This window comes from Doryrhamphus excisus, linkage group LG7 (genome assembly GCF_037039965.1).
Source record: "Doryrhamphus excisus strain RoL-2023G ecotype Guam linkage group LG7, RoL_Dexc_Guam_v1.1, whole genome shotgun sequence".
NCBI lineage: Eukaryota > Metazoa > Chordata > Actinopteri > Syngnathiformes > Syngnathidae > Doryrhamphus > Doryrhamphus excisus.
Genome location: NC_136363.1, coordinates 1,966,420 through 1,980,078, shown reverse-complemented (window position 1 = coordinate 1,980,078; position 13,659 = coordinate 1,966,420). Strand labels below are relative to the sequence as shown.

Below are 13,659 nucleotides of genomic sequence, written 5' to 3'. Positions count from 1 at the left end.
GGGCGTCGCTGTGCGTACAAAACACTTTTTCGTCGCTTTCAAGTGACGTCACAGAAGCGCCACTCCAACGTATATTCGACATTAGCGGCCTGCTGCCAAACTAGCGCCGTAATTTTTTGTACCCCCATTTTGGTGTAGGATTTATCGCAACACCATGAAACTAGTCAGGTAAGTACATTTTAAACTCAGCCCGTCGTTCGATTAGATGATGTCTGATGAGATAAATTAAGTATGGAGGGCGGATGGAGTTAGATGGGATTGGGACTTGGCGGGATGTGAATGAATGGGAGCGGTGCAGACTAGCCTAGCTGCCGGGAACCATAACAGCACAATGAGCTAATTTATTGTGAAGTAAATTTGTATACATTTGGGCGATATGAAGCATTGATAATGTGTTTATGAGTTGCATAATAGCGTATGTGGCAATGGCGTTTAATGTATACACTCTACTCCTTGTAACAGAGCTGGTAGCCTGAGCTAGGTTAGCATTTAGCGGTTTAACACACAAAAATAATCAACCACCGACTACAGCCACTGTAAAATATATTTTCTACTGTAATTATTCCAATATTGACCCACTAAATGATTTCACTGCGTCTTGTTTTTGGATTTCTGACCTCCAACCCTCGGCTAACGCGTTAGCCTGCTAGCTAAGCTAACAAAGATGGACGCTGAGTAGTTTCCTTTTTAATTGTTTGGTCCTAAACAGGTTTTTGATGAAGCTCAGCCACGAGACGGTCACCATCGAGCTGAAGAACGGCACCCAAGTCCACGGAACCATCACCGGTAAGAGACTATTAATTCACCGATCTTTGCGTGTTTTTCTTATAGACCGGTTGAATGCGAGCGTGCTGCTCGCTGGCCGCTAGGGGGCGTACTGTCGTTTCGTGACGTGCGGGTCGATACTGAAATGTCGTTACCGGGCTTAAAATATCGATACTTAAATCAAGATATCGCTACTTTTGGATACATGAGTCATTTGAGATATTTTCTTAGAAGTGTTTCTTTAAATGATGGCTTGTAGGTAGAGCCATGTGTGAATTATGAATAAAGTTTTAGTTCATTTATTGTAATGATTTTCTTCATTACAGTTTCATTTTGATTGGTTAGATTACAATTTTCATATTTTCATATTTTGTATTATTATTATATTTATTCTGTGGTATATTGCTGCAGCTGTATAGAAATTACCCAGCTACTTCAGATTAAAATAAATACATAACCTAATTGTTAAATGAATCGTTGATTATTTTACTTTTTTGTATGATGCATGACTTGTTTTTGACATGAAATACAAAACTATCAGTTTCGTTGACACCAGGCTGATACCCTACCATGTTGGAATGTAAATTGGTGATATCGCTACACGCTACTACGTGCGAAAATAAAACGCTAGCAGTTTATTTTGCCGTCACCTCGGGAGTCCCAAGTCGGAATTTGGGCCTGTTGTCTTGCGCGCGATTTGCGTGTTCCCACTGTGTAAGCGTGTGTATTTTTTCGGAGGTGTTGACGTGAGCATGAACACGCACCTGAAAGCGGTGAAGATGACGCTGAAGAACCGGGAGCCCACCCAGCTGGAGTCGCTGAGCATCCGCGGCAACAATATCCGCTACTTTATCCTCCCCGACAGCCTGCCGCTGGACACGCTGCTGGTAGACATCGAGCCCAAGATCAAGTCCAAGAAAAGGGAAGCGGGTAAGAAGGATGCGATGCGGCGTTTTATTTTTACTACAACACTTTATGGGTTTTTATACTAGTTTCCTGTCCAGTTTAAAGCACTCATCTTTGTACAAAACACACAATGCATAGAACATGTGAACTAACTGTCAACATCACTCTGACCCTAAAGTGGCCGGCAGGGGGCGGGGCAGAGGGAGAGGACGCGGCAGAGGACGGGGACGAGGCCGAGGGGGTCCCAGGAGATGATGGCCACGCTGGAGGATCACTGCTCTCCTGCTCAATGTTTTTGTACAGGATTTGTTCTTTCTTTGTGATTTCTTTTTTTTCCCCACCTCCAATTTTCTTGTTCCTTATTTTGTACATTAAAAGGCCCCTCGAGCAGATCTTTGTTTCCTTCCAGCCAATGTCGTCAGAGGATGTTTGTGTTGCTGCTTGTCACATGACAGGATTGTTTACGTCACGCTTCATTCATTTCCACCTACTCCACAGTTGGAGTCTTTTACTTTGACAGTGTAACCGGAAGTGCGTGACTCATTCAATGAAGGCAACACTCGCTGTTAGCTAACCGTGTGCCGACTTAACCTAAGGGCAATGGGAGTGTTTATCAACAAAGTCGCCGCTTTGAGGCAGTTACCGGGTCTTGTTTGCTATGCTAACGTGTTAGCTGCGTGCTATATGTGCTGGAGCGGGCTAGCGACGCTCAACATGACGGAAGCCGCCGACGACGACGAGGGAACATTCACGTATTTCGCTTTTGGGAGCAACTTGTTAAAGGAGAGACTACAGCTGGCGAACCCCTCGGCGACATTCTTTTCCACCGCTCAACTGAAGGTTAATTCATTTTTGTATTTGTTACAATAATGCTAATTTGCTAGCATGCGTACAACGTGGAGAGACACCTGTTATCTTGACGTGTTCGACGTTGTCAACAAGGCATAAAATCATTCAAACTGTATAGTATATAATTGATGGTTCACAACCGCTGCAGGTGTTTATGCTGCAACCGTTAAAATACCAGTTTTTCCTTTTCCGTTACCACCTGAAGGCAGCATTGGCTCCTTCCATTGATTTTACCTGCTTGTAATTGCTATTCACGAGATGAAGCCTTACCCGTTTGTTTGCTGTTAAACAGTATTATAGTATAATATTGTAGTATTTCTAATTTAGCATAACGACCATTTTGCTCTAATGGTGCAGAACTACAAACTGGATTTTGGCCTGTGGGGGGCCAACGTGGGGAACAACTGGCACGGAGGCGTGGCGACCATCCGGGAGAGTCCAGGCTCGGAGGTGTGGGGGGTGGTCTGGACTCTAAACAACGACAACCTGGGCAGCCTGGACGAGTGAGTCTCACCGCGAACGCGCCTCACTCCACTTCCGGGATTGTGATTGTTGACGAATCGGGAACAGCCAATCGGGAAGCGAGGTGACCGACGAAGGCGGAAGCTAAGTAAGCTAACAATTGTGGGCGGCAAGAGCGCGAAGCTCAAACGGTGTCTTGACTTCCAAAATGGGAAACCACGCTGCCGTGTTGTCGCGAGTGTTCCTATAATGTGTCCTTAACGGGACAGTGATGCTAAGGAAAGAAATTAACACCAATTATAAAGTGACTGAGCTAAGGTTTAGCCGTTGTTTGGGTGAGCTACGGCACAATGCTGCCTCCTACAGGTCGTCCGAGGTACTACGTTTAACTAACCAACTTCAGCCAGTACTGTAAAAAGTTACTCAAAGATCCTCTATATAACAGAAGTCTTTGTGTGTTCTCAGGCAGGAAGGAGTCGAGGATGGACTATACTCTCCACTGGAAGTGTTAGTAGAGAGCAGCCATGGACCAATAATGTGCAGAACATACCAGATGAACAACTTCCATGCGTGTCTTCCCTCCCCGCAGTACAAACACGTACGCATCATGGCCGACGTCTCACACGTCCGTCCACAATCGGCTATTTTTATTCCAAACATGTCATTTGTGTTCTCAGGTGGTGTGTCGGGGTGCTGAGCAGAACGGACTCCCTGTGGAATACCGCAGCAGGCTGCAGGCCGTGGAGGCCAACAACTACACGGGGCCCTCCATCTTGGATCGCATCAAAACAGACGGGCATTAGTTTTGCATGACAGTAAGAACCAACCAACGATGCTGTGAATAAAACGACCACATCCTCAGATGTGTTGGTGGTGTCTGAGCCAGCTGAAGCGGATTTTCGAGGACCTAGCATCCTAGGTTTGGTCAAAAGGTTTGGACAATTAAGTAAAATTAAATCATATATTTAAAAAAAAAAAGAAATAATTCCAAACAATGAAATTTGACAGAACATACAATAAATTATTTCAGATAAAGTTAAACATTTCATATGTTATAAGTTTATTATGGATGTAACAATGAAGTCTTATTATTAACAAATTTGGAAAGCCTTTTCCGACCCACTTAAGGAAATGTAGAAAAACAAACAAAAATACAACAGTAAAATATGATCTATATGTAGTACTATATGTATCGTAGTACGGTGTATATATATAGTACTATATATACAAATAAATGACATAGCATCAGTACATATGTTAGGTAGGCCATACATGTGGACTACAATCTTACTCAATGGGTACTTTGTTCTAAGCAGGGGTGTCCAAAGTGTGGTCCTGGGGACAATATTTTATATATATAAAAAATCTGATGAAAATAGAAAAAAAAAGGATTTTCCTTTAAAAAATATTGAATGAAAAAGATGCTCCTTTTGTGTCCTGCCTGCGACATTGACGCCATGTCACCCTGAGCCGACTTGTAAACCAACATTCCCGTTCCAAAGGAAGACGTTTCAAACGCTCGTTGTACCAAATTCTCCACAATGACGGAAAAAAGTATCGAGCACACAAAAAAAAAACCCAAAACTTATCAGCCACCTGAAACGCCAGCGCCACAGCGTCTGAAAAGTTGCAAAAAGGTTCACCAGAGACCTCCATGGTGACCTCAGCCTGTGCCCGAATACGGTGCACCTTGCTGGGCCACAGCAGGCGGCACCTCCCCCCTCTACTCTGGTTCTCCCGGTAGTAGTCATGTCGTGATGTTTCAGTCCTAATTACCTCCTGATGTGGTACTTGGGTTGTTGGTACCGTGGTTTGGAAAAGAAGATAGCGTGCATCTGGACTGATGATTGAGATATATTTAATAGCTTAGCATATGTTGACCTACACTGGAGTGGAGTGGGTTAGCATGTTTGTGTAAAAAAACAAAACAACAAAAGTGTTTCTTTTGGCGGTCTTCAGCAGTGAACGCTGTAAAGAAAAAGTCCACCACCATTTTAGAAAAGCAAACCAGGTGACTGAAAGCAACAAGAAGGTCCAGAAGTTTAAGAAGTTCTAACCGTACTCGACTTCCATCTTGAGGTGATGATGGATATGAAAAAGAATCTGGTAGAAAAAGGTTTAAAGAAAAGGTAGCAGGAGAAAGGCAGTGCTTTTATTGTGAAGAAACAGTCAAGAAGAAGCCTCAGGTCACCAAACGCCGCCATGAAAGGTCCATTTCAGCCGTCCTGCTCCATGGGCACCTCATCCGCCATCTTCTCATTCCCGCTTTCATCCATCGGCTCCGCCCCGTCCTCGCCAGTTCCTGTCGTCGCCTCCGTGGCGTCGACCGGTGGCGGTTCAGTCTCCGGCTCCGCCTCCCGCAGCTCAGCGGGCCGCTGCTCGGGAACGTGTAGTCGGTGCTGAAGCTGCGCCATGCGGGCCATGTTGAAGCCCAGCAGCACGGCGGCTGAGTTCCTCTTGAGGCTTTTCAGACAGCGGCTGCGTTTGGCGCTGAAGAGCGCCACCGCCTCCGCCTTGGTCAGCGCCAGGCGGCGGCACAGCTCCTCGGTCTCGGCTCGGCAGGCGTACGGGTTGACGTTGAAGTACTTGGTGATGAAGTCCCGTCGCTCGTCGGGGCCGCTGCGGTCCAGCGGGGTGGGCTCCAGCGCCAGTTTGATGTTGGGGTCGCTCTGGACTTCAGGTTCGGGCGGCGGCAGCATCGTTACGCGATCATGCTCGCGCTTCTTGCGCATGGCCGCCTTCTGCTCCCGTTCCCGCTTGTTGAACTCCATGACTTCCTTCAAGGCGGCTTCCAACCTTCTGGTGGACTGCATCTCCTCCTCGCTCTGCTGCGGAGACGCCCCTCCCGCCGCCGCCGCCGCCGCTGCTGCCGCCACCACCGGCACCGGGGTCACAACACCAGGAGCTCTGCTTGCCGTTTGTTTGACCCCTTGTGGCATTTGAAGGAAGTACAGTCCCGAAGGCTGGTGGGGCGGCTGAACAGCTTTGGGAAGCGGCGGCGGTGGCGGCGCTGTAATTTTTGGCGGTTTGGGTGAACTGCGGCATCGCTGAATGTGCAGCATGACGGCCTGCTGCGTGACCTTGCCCGTGTAGACGCCGTTGCAGTAGATGCACTTGAAGGCCTCCGTCTTGAGGATGGCGTGGATGGTGGGCGCCACAAAGTGTTTCTGCTTCAGGTGCTGCAGGTGCTTGGACTCCTCCTGGAACTTCTCGTCGCAGAAGGGACAGGAAGTGGTGTTGACCTTGACGGGGGCGGGGCAGACTTCGGGCTGGTTGCTGGGCTGCAGCTTGACGTAGATGAGCTCCAGGGAGTTGGTGACCAGCGCCAGGTTGACCTCGCACTCGCCCAAGACTTCCTTGGGCGCGGTGGTGGAGACGTCAAAGTACGGGAAGAGGATCCCGGCGTTGCCTTTGGTGTAGATCTTGTAGTTCTGCCGCAGGAAGTCGCAGTAGAGCTTCCCGGTGGGGTTGTGTTGCCTGACGTGTTCGATGAGCTGCTTGACGGAGAAGAAGGTGACGGCGCAGTAGAGACAGCAGAGTCCGTGTAGCAGATGCTGAAGGACGCTCTTTTCCGACAGAAGAACTTTGCATGTCAGACATTTGAGCGTTTTATCCGGCATCTTCTTGAGGAACGCCGCCCGCCCCGCGAGGCTCTCCGACCTGGAAGCGGTGGACTTGCTCTGGTGGGCCACCTCGATGTGCATGTCGAAGACGTTGGAGGGGAAGAGTTCGTTGCAAAGGGGGCAGGTGATCCACTTCTTGGTTTGGTTGGCGGAGTTGGCCACGGGCTCCACGGGCTTGGGGAGGGCGGCCGGGTTCTGGGACGCCGGCACCGCTACTTGGAGGGGGGCGAAGGTATAAGTGGGCATGCCGTTCACCCTGTTCCCGGTGGGGATCAGGTGACTGAGCAGCGACTGCGACGTGAGCATGGTGCCCTGCAGGGTCACCTGGTTTGTCGGCGGGTTCTGCACCACAACGGCGGGTTTGGGCACCGAGCCGGACATGTTGGCCTGCAGGCCAGACGGGATGAGGATGGACTGCGTTTGAGGCGGCGCCACAGCCACCGGCGCCTGCTTCAGGGACACGTTGGACACGCCGGGAAACTGAACCAACGACGACCCCCGCAGGGCGATGGTGGCACCGGGCTGGAGCAAACCTTTAGCTTCAGCGCTCGCTAGCTGTACCAGCGCCGACGCCTGCGGCGGAAGAAAAGCCTGGTTTCCGCCGGGGGCACAAATGAGGGCGGTGCTGTTGGGCCCCCCCTGCAGCTGCTGCAACGCCACCACGGTGCCGCCATGTTGCCCGTTGCTGGGCACCACAAAGGACTTACTGTTCAGCACCTGGCCCTGCTGCGGCCGCGGCGCGATGCTCGGCAACGTGACGAATACACCGTTGCCGTTGGGCGCCGCTTTGACAACGTTCTTGTTCTCGAAAATCATAGTCTGCACCTGCGAGTTGACGGTGTAGTGTTTGGGCTCCACCAGCATGTGGTGCAACATCTGGTCCAGCGTCCCCGTGTTCACCTTGCACATCTTGCAGCAGTACATCTTGACCGAGGAGCCCGGCACCGGGTACCGGTACCCGATGTATTCGTCCGTCAGGCTCTCCATGTGCTTGAGGATGATGTGCTTCTTGATGGCGAAGATGGAATGCGTGGGGAAGCCGCACTTCCTGCACTGGTAGCGCTCGTTGCCCCGGTGCACCGCCTCCCCGGGTTGCGGGCCCATGCCCCTGCCGGCGTGGAAGAACAGGATGTGCTTTTTGACCACGCGGGGGTGCGCCACAAAGACGCAACGCTGGCAGGTGGTCAGCGCGCACATGGTCTGCAAGCACTCGTGGCAGCGCGCCACGTGGTTGCGGTAGTGGAAGATGTTCTGCGACGAGTACTTGCACATGGCGCAGCACATGGTTCTGGTCCGATAAGGCCACTGGGCAGACCAGATAACACAACAGTGAAGAAGACCATTTGTCCGTCAACACCGACACACGCCAAGGTCTTTCAAGGTCACCTTCTTTCGTAGTCGGCCGTGGTAGCCGTCGATGAAGTCGCCCCACTCGGTGCCCTTGAAAGGATCCGCTTCCTCCGGGTCCTGATCGGGGTTTTCATCCTGCTCCTGTAAGGAGCACACTTTCACAACGTGGCCTCGTTCCGTGACAGACATAAATATAGTGATATAGGCTGGCCACAACAAAAGGCCCAACTATTTTGTTACTGCATAGGTTATTGTTTTTGATTACTTTCTACATAATACGCCAACCGAAAAAAAGTATGCAAACCAGGGCGTGCGCTAACCGAGGTTCCACTGTATTTTGTTCCACTGTATGAATATGAGTGTGAATGGTTGTTTGTCTATATGTGCCCTGTGATTGGCTGGCCACCAGTCCAGGGTGTACCCTGCCTCTCGCTCAAAGACAGCTGGGATAGGCTCCAGCACCCCCGCGACCCTCGTGAGGAAAAAGCGGTAGAAAATGAATGAATGAATATTGCAACCAACTTTGCAGAAATTCACTTGAGTGATTGGCCTTTTGTTGTGGCCAGCCTGAGTCAGTCCTGTGCAGTAATCATGGGAACAATATGGTGGTTTCTATTGTGTTTTTATTATTTTCCACAGCTGGTGTGGCGTTATGAATATTATTAGCACGCTATCTTAGCTAACAATGTCTGAAAAGTGAGTGTAGCGTACTTCCTTGTTAAGTTCCTGTTAGATGAACTAAGTAGGCATGACTCCTTCAACCAGCTTGTCTTTTTGTTATGATTTTTAACGAGGACGATGAAGACAAACCTTGAGGAAGTTCTGGCAGTCCTCCAGGCCGATGTCACGCAGGACATGTTTGACCGCCTTGCGCGCCTTTCGGATCTTCTCGAGGTTCCCGACCGGAAGCTGATACATTTTTCCTCACGTACCCTGCAGGGAGAAAGTATTCGCATTTAGATCGGCCGCATGTTTGCTGACGTCTTTTTTTAATATTTACGACAAACTTTTGATCGGTTTCTGTCGCACCACGTGGGATCGCCATGGCGCTTGTGCATCTACTTCCTGTGTGGTTTAGGCAGCTTCATCGCCAAAACAGAACGTCTACATTCTTTAATATAAGTTTGTGCGTGGCGAGCGAGCCCGTTACCATGCCAACACAAACACCGCTCCATAGTCATAGACATTTATGAATATATCCATTTCCAAGATGGCGGCACGTAGCCATGCCTCATTGCTTACCTTACCTTTGACCCCTTGTTTTGCGGGAATGATCAATCAATCAATCAATCAATCAATCAATCAATGGGTTCCAACAAGTGCAAAGTGTTTGCCCCCTGGTGGCTGTAAGCAGCATCAGGGGACGACTTCCGGTGCTGGGTGAGCGCTGTGACGTCACTGCCACATTTTGTAGAAGAAGCCAATACTTCCAGCGTTATAATACATTTATACTCAGTAAAGTACCACGGTATACTTTCACGTGTGATGTTTCGTGTATTTGTACAAGGAAACATGATAATGACAGCCATTTTTTTGGCTGTGGCACGTTCACGCACACATGATGATAACCTGTCCCAACTCGGCAAAAAGGTTGCATTTTTCATTATGTTTTGCCAAACGAGGCGTTCAAAGACACTAAAAAGAGTTACAAGTCCACGACACATAAAACTATCCACGTAAATACGATGCTCGCCGTGAGTGATTGGCAGCATCACGCCTCCTCCCGGCGGACATTTACCTGCTGGTGTCGGCTCCAAAGTAGCGTCGGTGTCCTCCTCCTCCTCCTCCTCCTCCGAGGAGCCCCACTTCCCGTCCCCGGTCCGTGAAACAACAACACTGCTTCGCCGCTACCAGCGACACTCATCCGAGCCGCATCCGGGGTTGTCCGTCGGCCGCTCCGATACTTAAAGACGTCGGTTGGGGCGGTGCTGCTTCACCGGAGACGAAGACAATCGCTATTTTTTTTTTCGCCACGGCCTTTTTGTCCCTTTCTTCGCCGTAACGGAAAAAAATGGCGCTCAAGTTCAGGATCTGACGTAGTGGGGGCCTCATTTGCATACAGCACGAACCGACCAATAGGAGACTTCTGGCTTTGTTTGCTAAATAAGTTTTTATTACCATTTCAACAAAGTCCAGGTAACTCCCGGAGAGTCCAGGTGAAATTTTTCTTAATTAACTTTACGCTTTGATGACATACCTGACTTGCTAATTGGATTTATGGCTCCCACAGCAACATAGCTAAGTGTAGGGGGCGTGGCCACAGAGGCCATGATGGGATCGTCACGTGGTACATGACCCACTGCTGGTCCAATGAGCTGCGAGGAAAATGAGCTAAATGGGCGGTGCTTCGTCTCGTGACGTCACATCATGCTACTTTTATTGGCCAATGGCTGGCGGCCACCATTTTGTCAGGAGGAGTCAAACTCACTGCTTGAATTCATTGGCTGGCCTAAAATGAGGCTAGCTATTAGCGCAACACGTTTAGCGAAAAAAAGAACATTTTTAAAAAGTGTTAAAAAGTCTAAATAATTTTTTTAAAAACAAATTTTGCGTTTGCGAAAACTTTTGTCACACGTAAACGTATTTTAATACAACAAATGGCAACTTTCGCGTTTATGTAAACAAAACATCATTTTCAACGAAACGTGCCAAATACGGCAACTGTTGCATTTACGTTAAACATCATTACTTCCAATTAGACATTTTTACCATATATGGCCGTGTTTACGTCAACGCGTCTTTTTTTAAATCAAATATGGCAACTTATGTTTTAATGCGCACCTCGGATGGTCCAACTAAAAAGGCTTTTTTTACCACATATGGCAACTTATACTTTAAGACAAAGCTCATAACTTCCAATAAAGTGTTTTTTTCCGAACAAATGTTGGGAAAACAAATTTTTATTTTATAAAAATAAACATTTTTTCTGGTATTTGTTTCACCAAACATGACAAGTTTTACACTTACGCAAACATCATCACTTCCAACTAAACTGTTGGTGTTAGTTGTTGTTTTTTTTTAACAAATATGGCAACTTTTGCGACCGCACGGTGGATGAGTGGTTGGCAAATTGGCCCCACAGTCATGGTGATGGGAAGACCCGGGTTGGAATCTCCACTTGGGCATCTCTGTGTGGAGTTAGCATGTTCTCCCCGTGCTTCCTCCCCCATTCCAAAGACATGTTAGCTTCATTGGCCGATGGTTGTTTGTGTATATGTGCCCTGGGATTGGCCGGCTGGGATAGGCTCCAGCATACCCCCACTCTAGTGTGGATAAGCGGCATAGAAAAAAGGAACATTGTCTGTGGTCATCTTCTTATCTTCATAACTTTCCATTATTTTTATTATTTATTCCAAATGGCAATTTCACTGCTGTGTTATTATTGGCCTTGACATGGCCTAGACATGGCCTAGACATGGCCTAGACATGACCTAGACATGACCTAGACATGGTCTAGACATGGCCTAGACATGGCCTAGACATGGCCTAGACATGGCCTAGACATGACCTAGACATGGCCTAGACATGACCTAGACATGGCCTAGACATGGCCTAGACATGGCCTAGACATGACCTAGACATGGCCTAGACATGGCCTAGACATGGCCTAGACATGGCCTAGACATGGCCTAGACATGGCCTAGACATGACCTAGACATGGCCTAGACATGACCTAGACATGACCTAGACATGGCCTAGACATGGCCTAGATATGGCCTAGACATGACCTAGACATGGCCTAGACATGACCTAGACATGGCCTAGACATGGCCTAGACATGGCCTAAACATGACCTAGACATGGCCTAGACATGACCTAGACATGGCCTAGACATGGCCTAGACATGGCCTAGACATGACCTAGACATGACCTAGCCATAGCCTAGACATGACCTAGACATGGCCTAGACATGATCTAGACATGACCTCGACATGGCCTAGACACGACCTATCTATCTATCTATCCATCCATCCATCCATCCATCATGGTACAACACTAACTAGGAGCGGTCATATGACTTGGTCAGCTGACGTGAAGTCCCCTCCTGATTCGCTGTCGTTGCTGCAAGGAAACACCGAAGTGCCAGCAGGTGTGATCAATCAGCGGTTCCTGTCACAACAAGCGGCACGTTCACAACCCTTTTTTTGAAACCAACCTCAAGAAAACCAGTTTGAGGTAAGCCTTTCTCTCTCAGCGGCCATGTTTGCGGCCGCTACATATGTATGTTAATTGTTAAATTGTTTTTGGGTTGCTAGGTTACGGCTGAGCGGCTGATTGAAAAGCCCTTCCATACATCCTTATTGATTATGTATTGGTTATGTGTATGCATATATGTAAATATGTCTGAAAATGCTAAACGTATTGCTATCCAGTAAAGTGTGATGAATGCCACATGAGGAGTTGAACTCTTACTGAAACTATGAAGGGTGAAAATGTCATTGTTTGGAATGTGTTTACACGTGTTTACATCCAATACACTTTGACTGACATGTTGATGCCTGTTTGTGGCCTCTACAGGTCAGGTTTTCATAGACGGCTTTGGTTCTACACCAAGCATGGAATCAACCCTTCAGAAGCGGCATTGAACTGGTAGGACTGTTTTTCCTTTTTGCTCTGTGGACTTTGGATAGTGGACTAAAGGATGGAGGACCATTCCTCCAGAGTGGAGTTCTTCAATCCACCGTTAGCCCAGACACTCAACAAACTGTTATACCAGCTACTTGACAAGATTGCTGTCATCCTCTGTTTGGGAAATATTGCTTTTGTTTGTCATTTTGTTCACCTTACCCCCCCCCCCCCATTTACAATATATCATCTCACTGAAAATCTCAGCATGGCGTACATGCTGACATCATCACCTTGACATGGCCTAGATGTGGCCTAGACGTGACCTAGAAATGGCCTCGACATGGCCTAGACATGACCTCGACATGGCCTAAACATGACCTCGACATGACCTAGACTCGACATGGCCCTTGACATGACCTCGACGTGGCCTCGACATGACCTCGACATAGCCTAGACATGGCGCAGACATGACCTAGACATGACCTAGACATGGCCTACACATCACCTAGACATGGCCTACACATGACCTCAACATGACCTCGATGTGGCCTTGACATGACCTAGACATGGCCTACACATGACCTCAACATGACCTCGACGTGGCCTTGACATTACCTCGACATGGCCTACACATCACCTAGACATGGCCTACACATGACCTCAACATGACCTTGACATGACCTAGACATGGCCTACACATCACCTAGACATGGCCTACACATGACCTCAACATGACCTCGATGTGGCCTTGACATGACCTAGACATGGCCTACACATCACCTAGACATGGCCTACACATGACCTCAACATGACCTCGATGTGGCCTTGACATGACCTCGACATGGCCTACACATCACCTAGACATGGCCTACACATGACCTCAACATGACCTTGACGTGGCCTTGACATGACCTAGACATGGCCTACACATCACCTAGGCATGGCCTACACATGACCTCAACATGACCTCGACGTGGCCTTGACATGACCTAGACATGGCCTACACATCACCTAGACATGGCCTACACATGACCTCGATGGGGCCTTGACATGACCTCAACATGACCTACACATCACCTAGACATGGCCTACACATGACCTCAACATGACCTCGATGTGGCCTTGACATGACCTC

The 13,659-nt window shown here is 48.5% G+C and overlaps 3 protein-coding genes and 1 long non-coding RNA gene across 4 annotated transcripts; 3 read left to right on the top strand and 1 right to left on the bottom strand.

Moving 5' to 3' along the window:
* Positions 1 to 9: 9 nt before the first annotated feature.
* Positions 10 to 2,061, top strand: snrpd1 (small nuclear ribonucleoprotein D1 polypeptide). The gene is made up of 4 exons (XM_058046697.2): positions 10 to 168; positions 710 to 786; positions 1,504 to 1,695; positions 1,850 to 2,061. Exons 1-4 carry the CDS (start codon positions 155 to 157, stop codon positions 1,924 to 1,926), a joined length of 360 nt encoding a protein of 119 aa, XP_057902680.1. The 5' UTR covers positions 10 to 154; the 3' UTR covers positions 1,927 to 2,061.
* Positions 2,062 to 2,187: 126 nt separating this feature from the next.
* On the top strand, positions 2,188 to 4,308 carry ggcta (gamma-glutamylcyclotransferase a). Its single transcript, XM_058046696.2, has 4 exons — positions 2,188 to 2,511; positions 2,878 to 3,023; positions 3,448 to 3,580; positions 3,660 to 4,308. Exons 1-4 carry the CDS (start codon positions 2,272 to 2,274, stop codon positions 3,783 to 3,785), a joined length of 645 nt encoding a protein of 214 aa, XP_057902679.2. The 5' UTR covers positions 2,188 to 2,271; the 3' UTR covers positions 3,786 to 4,308.
* Positions 4,167 to 10,055, bottom strand: adnp2b (ADNP homeobox 2b). Its single transcript, XM_058046693.2, has 4 exons — positions 9,694 to 10,055; positions 8,766 to 8,888; positions 7,992 to 8,096; positions 4,167 to 7,910 (listed from the first exon to the last, which is right to left on the bottom strand). Exons 2-4 carry the CDS (start codon positions 8,871 to 8,873, stop codon positions 5,199 to 5,201), a joined length of 2,925 nt encoding a protein of 974 aa, XP_057902676.2. The 5' UTR covers positions 8,874 to 8,888; positions 9,694 to 10,055; the 3' UTR covers positions 4,167 to 5,198.
* Positions 10,056 to 11,954: 1,899 nt separating this feature from the next.
* LOC144899500 (uncharacterized) lies at positions 11,955 to 12,858 on the top strand. The gene is made up of 3 exons (XR_013627632.1): positions 11,955 to 12,131; positions 12,474 to 12,545; positions 12,830 to 12,858. It is a non-coding gene; the product is annotated as an uncharacterized LOC144899500 (long non-coding RNA).
* The last annotated feature ends 801 nt before the right edge of the window (positions 12,859 to 13,659 follow it).